Source organism: Salmo salar, chromosome ssa03 (assembly GCF_905237065.1).
Source record: "Salmo salar chromosome ssa03, Ssal_v3.1, whole genome shotgun sequence".
NCBI lineage: Eukaryota > Metazoa > Chordata > Actinopteri > Salmoniformes > Salmonidae > Salmo > Salmo salar.
Genome location: NC_059444.1, coordinates 80,119,771 through 80,132,952, shown reverse-complemented (window position 1 = coordinate 80,132,952; position 13,182 = coordinate 80,119,771). Strand labels below are relative to the sequence as shown.

The 13,182-nt window shown below is 43.3% G+C and overlaps 1 protein-coding gene across 1 annotated transcript in view; it reads right to left on the bottom strand.

Moving 5' to 3' along the window:
- The window catches only part of LOC106606596 (extracellular serine/threonine protein kinase FAM20C), a 73,517-nt gene extending 60,681 nt beyond the window's left edge, over window positions 1-12,836 (bottom strand). Inside the window, exons 1-3 of the mRNA XM_045715555.1 lie at window positions 11,356-12,836; window positions 9,675-9,856; window positions 5,736-5,814 (exon numbers count right to left, since the gene is read on the bottom strand). Coding sequence (XP_045571511.1) covers window positions 5,736-5,814; window positions 9,675-9,856; window positions 11,356-11,915 — 821 coding nt within the window. The 5' untranslated portion in view covers window positions 11,916-12,836. The remainder of the gene's footprint in view (window positions 1-5,735; window positions 5,815-9,674; window positions 9,857-11,355) is intronic.
- Between the last annotated feature and the right edge of the window lie 346 nt (window positions 12,837-13,182).

Here is a 13,182-nt window from a genome sequence, read left to right as displayed (position 1 = left end):
ACTGAGCGGTGAGTTGCATTAGCTGTTGAGGTTCTCAACCCTTCGCCGCAAAATCTAAATCCATACACACACATATTTTAGCTCTCCTAACTTTTTTATGAGGCCCTACAAATGGAGCAGTGGGTGGTTTGGCAAAGTGTCAGAGTTCTGGCGTGTCCGACCTCGCTCCTACCTCACGCTGGTAGACTCATTTAAATAAAGCTCAAAGGAACACAACATTGAAGCTGCTTTGATGCCTGGTGAACATCCAGATGCACAACAGGACAGGTGGGGGTGGACCAACACACAGCTCAGTAGCTAGCTAACACTCTGAAGCTACAGCACCCGGGGTCCAGCTTAGAATCAAGGACACGTCAATGTCATTGGAACCTATGAACAGGAGTTTTTCCTGGGTCAGGTCATATGAACAGGGAAACTCCGGGCCATAGTTGTAGCATGTAGTTGTAGCATATAGCTAGTTAGTTAGAATTTGAATTCAAATTATCAGCCATTCAAAATGCTGCAGTGGCATGATCGTGTTGCTGCCATGGCAAGCCTGCTCTAATTAAAAGAACACATCTGTAGCTGTTGGGTTATAAAAGATAATTATAGCATATAACTAGAGCTCAGAGCTTTTCCTGAGAGCTCATACAGCAAAAACTGGCCCTGCCTATAAGATCAGTGATCACCCCCCAACAAAACACACTCCAGACATGTTCATTATATCTAGCATAGACATAGCCAAAATAAAGGAAGCACTTGAGTAATTGAAGGATACGAAGTATATTGAAAGCAGGTAGTTCCACACAGGTGTGGTTCCTGAGTTAACTAAGCAATTAACATCCCATCATGCTTAGGGTCATGTATAAAAATGGCCTTTATTTTGGCTACCCTGGCTAGAAGAAGAGATCTCTGACTTTGAAAGAGGGGTCTCAAAGGAGCACAGGGGGTTTAAAGGGTGTGTGTGTGTGTGTGTGTGTGTGTGTGTGTGTGTGTGTGTGTGTGTGTGTGTGTGTGTGTGTGTGTGTGTGTGTGTGTGTGTGTGTGTGTGTGTGTGTGTGTGTGTGTGTGTGTCTCAGTTACCAGATCTCAACGCAAATGAACGCTTATGGGAGATTCTGGAGCATGTTTTACCATCATCAACAAATGCAAGCATTGAAGGTGTTCTGGCGGCTTCTGGTGGCCCAACGCCCAACACCCTATTAAACCTGTTGGGGCTAGGGGGCAGTATTTTCACGGCTGGATAAAAAAACGTACCCGATTTAATCTGGTTACTAATCCTACCCAGTAACTAGAATATGCATATACTTATTATATATGGATAGAAAACACCCTAAAGTTTCTAAAACTGTTTGAATGGTGTCTGTGAGTATAACAGAACTCATTTGGCAGGCAAAACCCTGAGACATTTTCTGACAGGAAGTGGATACCTGATGTGTTGAATTACCTTTAAGCCTATGCCATTGAAACACACAGGGGTTGATTAATGTTTTGGCACTTCCTATTGCTTCCACTAGATGTCACCAGCCTTTACAAAGTGTTTTGAGTCTTTTACTGTGAGATCTGACCGAACAAGAGCCATGGAAGTATGGCCGATTAGACTCTGGCGCGCGAGTTCATGTTGGGTACCCTCGTTCCGATACGTTATAAAACGAGAATGCATTCGTCCACCTTGAATATTATTCATGTTCTGGTTAAAAAAAGGCACTAATGATTTATGCTATACAACGTTTGACATGTTTGAACGAACGTAAATATATTTTTTCCCCTCGTTCATGACGAGAAGTCCGGCTGGCTTAGATCATGTGCTAACAACACGGAGCTTTTTGGATATAAATGATGAGCTTTTTTGAACAAAACTACATTCGTTATGGACCTGGGATTCCTGGAAGTGACATCTGATGAAGAGAACCAAAGGTAATGGATTATTTACATAGTATTTTCGATTTTAGATCTCTCAAACATGGCCGTTTGTCTGTATAGCAAAGCATATTTTTCTGGGCGCAGTGCTCAGATTATTGCAAAGTGTGATTTCCCAGTAAGGTTATTTTTAAATCTGGCAAGTTGATTGCGTTCAAGAGATGTAAATCTATAATTCTTTAAATGACAATATAATATTTTACCAATGTTTTCTCATTTTAATTATTTAATTTGTGGTGCTGACTTGACTGCCGGTTATTGGAGGGAAACGATTTCCTCAACATCAATGCCATAGTAAAACGCTGTTTTTGGATATAAATATGAACTTGATAGAACTAAAAATGCATGCATTGTCTAACATAATGTCCTAGGAGTGTCATCTGATGGAGATTCTAAAAGGTTAGTGCATCATTTTAGCTGGTTTTATGGTTTTGGTGACCCTGTCTTTGAATTGACAAAACATTACACACAGCTATTGTCAATGTACTCTCCTAACATAATCTAACTTTATGCTTTCGCCGTAAAACCTTTTTGAAATCGGACAACGTGGTTAGATTAAGGAGATGTTTATCTTTCAAAGGGTGTAAGATAGTTGTATGTTTGAAAAATTTGAATTTTGACATTTATTTGGTTTCAAATTTGCCGCTCTTGAAATGCACCTGCTGTTGATAGGGTGCACCACGGGTGGCACGCTAGCATCCCACATAGCCCCAAGAAGACACTTTATGGTAGTGCTTCCTTTACATGGGCAGTTACCTGTACATTCTACATTCTTACTCCGTCTTTCAGTATCATCAGTAACCATCTGTCCTATGAGGAGCTTTAAACGGTACATGTTGCACCACAGACACCCATCATTCCACTCAAGTTCATCCCTCAGACTAATAAGAAGTCTAGTGCAATCTCAGACGTGTCATTAGGAGATTTCAGGTTAATAACATATCATTAAATGCAAGACAACTGAAAACTATGTCTCATCTCATAGCTAGACTAAAGACTACGTATCTGATGAAAAACGTCCAATCGTATTTGATGAAAAACAAGATGTTACTGTGGTGTGACACTCAAGTGTGTTTTTCTACATGAGCTGCTATGGCCAATGACTATCATCATTCAATATACTGTATTTCAAACACTCCAATGACTATCATCATTCAATATACTGTATTTCAAACACCCCAAGTGCAGCTGGCTTTCTACTATTTCACATCATTTTCTCACATACAAGAAACACCCTGGATTGGTTGAGTTGGTGCATGATGCTAACCTGCCAATCTAATGACCATAGGTTGCCCAAAGCCAGCCAAGCAGGTCTAGCTCAAAGCTAGCCCATAATCAGCCTAATGCCAGCCCAAAGCTAACCTAAAGGCAGCCTAAAGCTAGCCCAAAGCTAACCCATAGTTAACCCTTAAGCTAACGCAAAGCTATCCCAAAGCTAACCGGCCCAAATTAGCTCTATGCTCAGCTGGACTTGCTGAATGATATGAGGAGACATGAAACGAGGAGACAGCCAGGGCAGTAACTCTGCATGTTAACAGTGTGAACATTGACACGTGCTGAGGCACAACTGCCAGTCAACACACACACACACACACACACACACACACACACACACACACACACACACACACACACACACACACACACACACACACACACACACACACACACACACACACACACACACAGCTTCAGTGAGACAGCCTCAGTCTGTCCAGCCTCCCCAGCTGTCTGTGGGGCTCAGGGACATCACAGAATCATACATATTTCTGCAAACACTATTGGAACCTCTGACAGATGAATTCTAGACATTGTCTCGTTTAGAGGCATTCAGAAATAGGAACTAAACACAGAGGGAAAAGCCTGAGTCGTGAATCGGCTTAATTTCAATGTGGGTAAGTGGACTTGGAGTACGCAAGCTCACTTTGTTACAAAGTACCACATAATCTTAAACCATAGCCTTTGTTGTAGTCTTTATTTATTCAACATCAAAGTAAGCATTGGAGTTTAGCTAACAGAAAAGTGTGATTTAACCTCTATGGGTCACCACAACATCACACCTGCAATGAACAAGAGGCAGCTCGCTTGCTCTCTCTCTCTCTCTCTCTCTGTCTCTCTGTCTCTCTGTCTCTCTGTCTCTCTGTCTCTCTGTCTCTCTCTGTCTCTGTCTCTCTGTGTGTGTGTTCAATTCAGTCAGAAACGTCAGCATCCAATATGTCAAAGTGGGCTCTTGAGCAATTACTGTTTGATCACAGGCGAGTTAGCCAAGACACAACACACACAGTCTGTTTTAACGGTGGGGGAATTCACTGGGCATAATATCTCAGCTGGATGGTTTTTATGTGCCGTGCTTATGCTGGCAAAATGTCTCCCCCAAGAGTTTGGTGTGACGGCTCTGGGTTATCTTTTTAATTAACACGTAAGCCTGTTGATGTTAATTCATTGAAAACAGACTGATCATTCCCCACTAGAAAAGATCAGACAGAAAATAAATGATGGATCCTAACCAGTCATGAGCGCAGCAGTTGAAAAGTCTGGCATTTATTCTGGTTGTTTTTCCCTGAAATAAAATGTTTGATTTTTAGGTAGCACTTTGTTAATTCCTTTAGTTGATCTAGCACATCAGGGAGTACGATATAGTATTTTGGTGTTAAAAGAGTAAAGAAGAGTAAAAGAAGCAAAGTAAATGGTGGCCTTTCTTAGCATAAATAGGACATAAATAGGATTAAATTGGACATAAATAGGGTATAAATAGGACGTAAACAGGACATAAATAGGGCATAAATAGGATTAAATTGGCCATAAATAGTACATAATAGGGCATAAAAAGGACATAAATAGTATTATATTGGACATAGATAGGGCATCATTAGGACATACATAGGACATAAATAGGCAAACGTGATATATTATGATATCATGAACGTTCATAAATGGATGATAGAGGCTTTAAGGTCTTTTACTTTGTCAACGTATTTAATCTGCCACAGACACTACAGACACTACAGACACCACAGACACTACAGACACCACAGACACTACAGACACTACAGACACCACAGACACTACAGACACTACAGACACTACAGACACTACAGACGCCACCGACACTACAGACGCCACCGACACCACAGACACTACAGACACCACAGACACTACAGATGCCACAGACACTACAGACGCCACCGCCACTACAGACACCACAGACGCCACCGCCACTACCGCCACTACACAGACACCATAGACACCACAGACACTACAGACGCCACCGACACTACAGACACTACAGACACTACAGACACTACAGACACTACAGACACCACAGACACTACAGACACCACAGACACTACAGACGCCACCGCCACTACAGACACTACAGACACCACAGACGCCACCGCCACTACAGACACCACAGACGCCACCGCCACTACAGACACTACAGACACCACAGACACCACAGACGCCACAGCCACTACAGGCACCACAGGCACCACATACACTTCAGACGCCATAGACACTACAGACGCTACAGACACTACATACGCTACAGACGCCACAGGCACCACAGACACCACAGACGCTACAGACACCACCGGCATCACAGACACCACATACACCACATACACTACAGACACTACAGACACCACAGACAGTACATACGCTACAGGCGCCACCGGCACCACAGACACCACAGACACCGCATACACTACAGACGCTACGGACACTACAGACATTACAGACACTACAGACACTACTTGAAGAGATGTCAGGTAGATGTCAGGTAGATGTCATCCTTGATCCTTCTTGTACATTTTATACAAACGATTGGTACTTACTTCATGGGCTTGAACAGCGCCTGTCCGTAGTTATGGAAGGTCATGATGAGCTTCAGTTGAGTTCCTCCTGACTTCATGACTGTTTAGGGAAGACACAAAGAGGTTAAAGGTGAATTTACTGTACCATCTTGAGGTATAGAGACACAGAGACATGCACACGACCATACATGCGCGCACACACACGCACCAATGACCCCCCCTCCCCCCACCTCCACTAGGGATGTGACAAATGTAAACATTTTCCTAACTATTAAACAGCCGGTTTTACGTTAAAACTCTAAGAAAAGTATAAAATTCCACATGAATTCACAATGCAGAATATGTTCCTATGGTGTATGAGCGCTAGGGGGCAATGAAGTTCTATGTACCGCAGTAGACTGAATCTCAAACCGAACACTTGGATTAGGCCCTTTATCGAGTGGCCACTTGCTGTTGTGCTCGATAGTGATAATTAGAGTCCGAAGGTGTTTTGGCCAAAATGAGCATTGAGACGATGCGTACTCGATGTCCCAACTGACACTTATCAATATTCCAAAAATATAAATCAATTTGCAAGCATTGTCTTCCTCGACCTGTCCAGTAGCAGTGTGTAGGTAAAATCACTGGGGATGCCAAGCCCCCCCCCCAAAGAGCTATATTACAACCTGTCTGTTGTGATAATTGTGTTGTTTGCTCTATAACCTGTTAGTTCATATGCCTTGACGCTGTGATATACAGGCCTAAAGGCAGAGACAATAAGAAGACACAGTGGCAGAATAAACTCAACCACATCTTTCTTTTATCACAAAACCAGATAACAACCTCTGTCCAGTGAAGTCCACTAAGCATATTGCATGTAACAGACAGTTACATGACCTACAGCATAGTCAAGAAAGTTAATGTTTCCGACATTTTCAGACTTCTAAATAACTATTGATTTAGAACCACAGAGAGTTACCGCAAGTCACAAAGAAAACAGAAGCTGCCTCCAGTATTCCAGCACCATTTCAACTTCAATATTTCAACATCATCATATCACCTCTGCTTAGTCTAATACAGTGACCAACTAAAAGATACCAAAACAATTTAGTCCAATCAACGTAATCTAAATATGATGCGGCTGTTCATGGTTCTGATTTCTGTGTGCGCGCACGTGTGTGTGTGTGTGCGTGCGCGTTCATGCAAGCAGAAAAACCCTACTTTTAGAGAAACATCAATGCAATCCTCTCTTTGATGTTGATGAAACCTAACCTGGGTGACACCTTTTTCCGTGTGTGTCTGTGTGTTTTCTTAACATAGACATACGGTACCTAAAGAAAAATGACCGGTAACACTTTCTATGAATACCCTCTTCACCCTCTTCATAATGCATTATAAGCATTTTGAAGTGTTGTGAATGCACTTACAGTAATATGTGTATTCATAGGAGGTCCTACCAAACTATTGCCTTCAGTTCGTTTCAGTGATCATATTCCAGTGATGTACAAATACACTATTATGCAGGAAAAAGTAGCTACTACACGTTTAGCTGAATCCATGCATGGATCTCCTCCTTTATTGCAAAGAGAAGACTCAATAACCCTGTTAGAGTTGGACCTGGTTAGGCTGTACAGTAACTGGAAAACTCCAGACTACCCAGGAGTCTAGAAGTCTTCCAACTCCAAAACTCTCTCCGCCCGTGTAAAAGAACAGTACAATTACCTACGCCCATCTTTCCCTTCAGATCTGGCCGTCGCTCCGTTTCACACGGAGGGAGTGGGCCAGGCTAAATCAGACACGCTCCAGACTCTGCCTGATTATCTGTCTAACAAAAGGCCTGAGAGGGGCTGTCTAAATGGCTTGTGTTTCTGTCATAATGGACAGGCTTTCAGGGGATTTGTCCATATATTACAGAGAATTATCTTGAGCATATTACACAACCCTGCAGCTCTGCCTAACCACAATGTAAACAAGCCCTGCAGTCTCCTCTTTCAGTCTTGCTTTCTCTTTTGCTCTCACACTCACTTTATTTCTATTTCTCTGTCTTTCTCCCTCACTCTCTTTATTTCTCTGTATTTCTCTCTTAAACTCTCTGTCTTTCTTAAACTCTCTCTCTCTCCCAGCCAGGTCTCTCTGTCTTAACATTTCTCTCTTTTGATATAGGGCAAGATGTATTAGATTTTCCGGTTGCTGGGTCATATTGATAGTGCTATCAGATCATCTAACATTAATCCTTTAGTTGTCCTAAACACTTTGCCACCATGACCTGCCTATATATAAAGCTTTCGAAGTTGTGACCCGCCCCCACAAACAAAACCATTGTTTGTAACTAGGACACTGATAATGAGCCGGGACCCGTTATCCAAAAGGAACTGGATGAGATGCACCAGCTGGGAAGCGCTGATCTAATCGAAAAAACTCAAAAAGGTCATCCCTGATGAAACATTGAAATGAGATTCATGGTTCAAGTGGATTGAAACTAGGCCAGTGTTAGTGTAGAGTAGCCTACAGTGTGAGTCACGGTCACCTGTAGTAGAAGCACTGCTATGCATTCCACAACGGTTATGATGGCCATGCTCTCTCTATCTGAGCATGCCTGAATTCATGAATGACAATGTCTTTTTTTTTTACAAAAGCTCCCACTCGGTGGAACACTTCTGTATCATAATGATGAATGCTCTCTCTCTCTCTCTCTCTCTCATTCTCTCTCTCTCCCTCTCTCTCAAACATACACACACAGGCGTACGCACGTACACGCGCACACACGCACGTACGGACACACACACACCTGTGCTGCTGTAGATGTATGAGTTATGAGATGTTCTGCACGCTGAGAAAAAGGTCATATCTTTACAGAGAGACAGGCTCAACCAAACATTATCAGCAGGAAAAATGATGGAAAGTGGAACCTTTCCTCAATATCTCCACCCTGTGTTGTCTCTCTCCCTGATCCAGGCTGGACTGATTGGGAAGGCTGCTGTCTGTGTGGAGGTATAGTATACACACACACACACACACACACACACACACACACACACACACACACACACACACACACACACACACACACACACACACACACACACACACACACACACACACACACACATTCCTCCCCCCACACAGCGTTTTATATGGCCATCTCTGAGTGTAGATGCAGTTGATTGATGGGCAGAGCAATGGAAACAGTGGGTGACACACACCTAGAACAAGAGGTGCCATGGAGCACCAGTGATTACATCCTGTCCAGGAGTGATTGAGGAACTAATATCAATGCTGGAGGGTGGTGCAGCGGTTCTTATTTTAGCCCTCGTCTTTGCATGGACACAAACATCAGCATAGACATGTATCCCTCGCATCCACGCACACACGCAAGCACACACACACACACACACACACACACACACACACACACACACACACACACACACACACACACACACACACACACACACACACACACACACACACACACACACCCCACCCCCCTTACACACACACAGGTCTATGATATGGCAGACCTCAGACTGTTGAGCGAGGGAGGCAGAACTTCATAGCAGCAGTAGCTCTCCAGTGGGAACAGAAGCAGTCACAGAGGTGGACCCATTTAGCCTGCGACAGCCACATAATGTCACCTAAACACTCTGTATGATTGCTTTGAGGTCTGACAGATTATTTTCCATAGCCAAACTGTTTGACACAGACGCATTGATGGTTTTTCATCTATTTTACACTTCCTCTGAATGTATTTGCTATCTGTAACAAGGGCCTCAGGTTAAAATGAAGGGGGGTTTAATTGAAACTCAGGATTGGGACAAAAGCATCGGATGTTGATTAAACATGGCTTTCTATAAAATGCCTTTACTTATGTGTCTATGTGTCTCTCTCTCTCTCTCTCTCTCTCTCTCTCTCATACACACAACAGTCTCACAGAGATGCACTGCACAGTATTCTTGGTATTCCAGTTCTTCCCAGACTCACCCACACTGGTGATCCTCTGGGTGACCAGGTCCTTGAGCAGGGAGTCCAGGACAGGGTTGTGTCTGGAGTAGAGTTCGTAGCGGTTGATACCGATGTGGAAGCGAAGCCAGTTAGGGTAGGACTCGGCTGTCACCTCCCCTGTAGGGGGGTACTCCTCCTCTTCCACATTGGCTTCATTGTGCCTGAAGAACAGGAGCGAGGGATGAGTTGTAGGAAAGGAGAAGAGGAAAGGAGCTCAACTGTCAATGCATTGTCTAATTCACTGCTACAGATTTGGTAATGAAGATGACTGCTACAGCAGAGGAGGCTGGTGGGGGGTGCTATAGGAGGTTGGGCTCATTGTAATGACTGGAATGGAATCAATGGAATGGTACCAAACACATCAGACACATGAAAACAACATGTTGGACTCCGTTCCATTGATGCCATTCCAGACATTACAATGATCCTGTCCTCCTATACTGTAGCTCCTCCCACCAGCCTCAGGTGTGTTCATAAGGCTCACAGTATTCTCCTGGATTAATGGGTGTTTTACAAGGTCTGCTTTGGGATTGGATGGATTTCAGATTTTTATGACGGTATCCAGGTCATCAAAAAGTGACCTTAGAAATGTCATTAAGTCTAATCAAATGACATGAATTAAATCAAATATCACACTGGACGTCAAAGTAGAGTCCTACATGCAATATCAAGGAAGCTGACGTTTAATGAAGGTGTAAAATACTGTAGTAATAAACAACACTATCTTGCTAAGCAACCTAAAGCCAATGTTTATGATGTAACCACCATATATGGCAATCACATCATCATAAAATATATTGGAGAGACTCACCCTTGAAATTCAATCAACATGTTGTTTACACAGCATCGTTATTGAAGTCGTACATAGGCTACAATCAAATCAAATAACCTAACATCTGTACGCCTACAGTGTTGGTTGAACACAGGACACATTTCTGTGGCCAAACTCTCTATTCTTAATTATGTTGTTACATTGTAATAACAAAATAAGTATGAAAATAGTATGCCTACCCCCACATGCTTAGAAGATCATTAGATATTACAGTAAACCACGGCAGAATAAGATAGGTAAGTAGCCTACAGGTGCAAAGGGCAGGGGGGTGCTCAGAAGACCACCACAGTTCAGATCAAAAGAAAGGCCATCGTTTGAGTGTGGATGGATAGATAGTTTATTCACTACACAACGGTAGAGGTGGAGAGGAAGAGTTGAATAGATAGATTGGTTTGTCTTCCAGTTAATGATATCCCCATAGAATGGAGAGAGTGTGAGGAGAAATTATGATAGATAGATGGATAGAGAGATAGACAGCAGTAGAGAATAAAGAATGGGTTTGCATGCAGGAGTACCACTTTGCAGTAGGTGGAATGAATAGTGTATGGACAATAAGTCAAGTATATAGTCATGTAGCCTGTAAGCTACGGGGTATAGTGGATAGCAAGCAGAGATACACTGACCGATGCTCAGTTCAAGTATCTGGACAAGTGGACCATTAGTTATTCATATCACTTTTGTATTCATTTAATTAAAACAGTGAAAGCCAGGGAGGAAGTCAATTTAAGTACTATTGCTTGAGGGTAATAATCAATTTATGGCACTATACACCTGTCACCTTGATTTCTTATGAGGTGATGCGCCTGCTTCCATTTATCCCCAGCTTACCATTCTTGATTTCCCGCTGCTTTCGGATAGAACCTGATGTCAGTATTGACGTTGAACAAGGTGTCGTCGTCTGTGAGGGTCGGCAGGTCAGTCTTGTATAAAGGATGCTCGAACAGAGCCGGCAGCCGGGAGATACCGGGCGCAGTAACGGTCTTACCCCCGCTGGCGTCTCTGATGAGCGGCTTCTGGTTATCCGCTGCCCCGTCGTACTGTTTCATTCGTTTGAAAGACTCGGCTCTCTCCCCAGCGGCAGGGATTTTTTCCAGGGAATGGGACGTGAGGTTTGAGCTCGGCTCGTTGCTAAAATCTTGCAGGATTCTCAGCGTGTGTTTGTTAGGCCAGCCCTGTTCCGCCACCGACCTAGCGCGTTGCTTCCCCCAGCTCCCGGCCTCCTCGCTCGGGTTGTGAGTGCACTGGCAGCCACCGTTGCCGGATTCCGGTCCCGCTGCTCGCTTCTCTAGTTTTGGGAGCAAGTCTATCATAATGTGCATGGTACACGCCACCAAAAACACCATGAGTATCAAAACTCGAAATTTACGAAACAGTATCATCTTGATCATTTTGTACAGGATTCACTTCCAAGTAGTTGTTGTTATATCACTAAACCATAAAAGCAGCGCACAACACCGATATATATATATTCAAATTATAGTCAATGTGAAATATGGAGCAAAAACCCAATGTAGATAATTTAGAGTTTTTTTCTGGTCATTCCAAACATAATCCGTATTATATCAGAAACTCCATGTTTACGCACAGAGCACTGGTCTTTTAGAAAATACTGAATTATTCATATTCAGCCAGATGGACATGCCGACTCATTGCGGAGAGCAGGCACCTGGGTCTGTGGCTATTCTGCATACAGCACAGAACGATATCTAATCATAATAGCAGTGAATAGTTTAGGGAATTTTAATTAAACGTGTTTTAGCACAATTGCGTCTCGAAAGCACTGTTCCATCCTCAGAACATGCAATGCTGAGCATAAAAACGTGTCAATGCTGTCCAATCGTCATTGTTCGTTAAAAGTCCGAGGGACAGTCTTTATTCAATTTCAGATTTTAAAAAAAATTTAACCACAGTCCTTGTTGGAAATAGCAACAGGCACAAAAAAAACGCGTTAAAGAAAAGCAACGCAAAAAAATCGACGAGATTTAAAAAAAAACATTTGATGCACTGTCAGCTGAAGATACCTGGATGCGAGCCTAGGCCAGACCCTGTCAAAAATATACATCTCCCGTCACCGTCTTTCCGGTCAAGGAACAGCAGAGCGAGTAGGCTACACCGATTGGCAGGTGCAGAGATTTTGGCTTCCACTTGTCCCGTGGCTGTTATACTTCTCAGTCGAACTAGTATGGTGCTCTTACTGGGTGGGTGTGTTAAATATTATGATCAAACCCTTCTGAGCCCAGCCTCGCCGGCGTCATAGGGAAGAGATTGGCTGCGTCTACATGCAAACAGCGATAGTGACATAAAAAGAGAGAGAGCTTCAGAAAGCGTGTTGGAACGACATACTGTAAACCTGGCTGCAACTCTCCACAGCGCAAGAAGAGGGCGTCTTCTATTTCTTAGTACCACTGTGCAGTCGACCAGACCCTGCGCCAGGATAAAGGGGGAAGTTGAAATCGGTGAGGGGGCACACTTTTGGGGTGTTCTTGCATTTGAATTATATTAAATGTGGCTTATTTCACGCTATACCACAATAAACACAAAGTTCAAATTTCGAGAATACGAGATCATTGATTGAGTGCTTTTGAAGTGACAGGTTGGAGAGAAATCTGTAGCCTATCTCTGCTGCGCTGTATCAGTACAATGGACAGCGCCCTG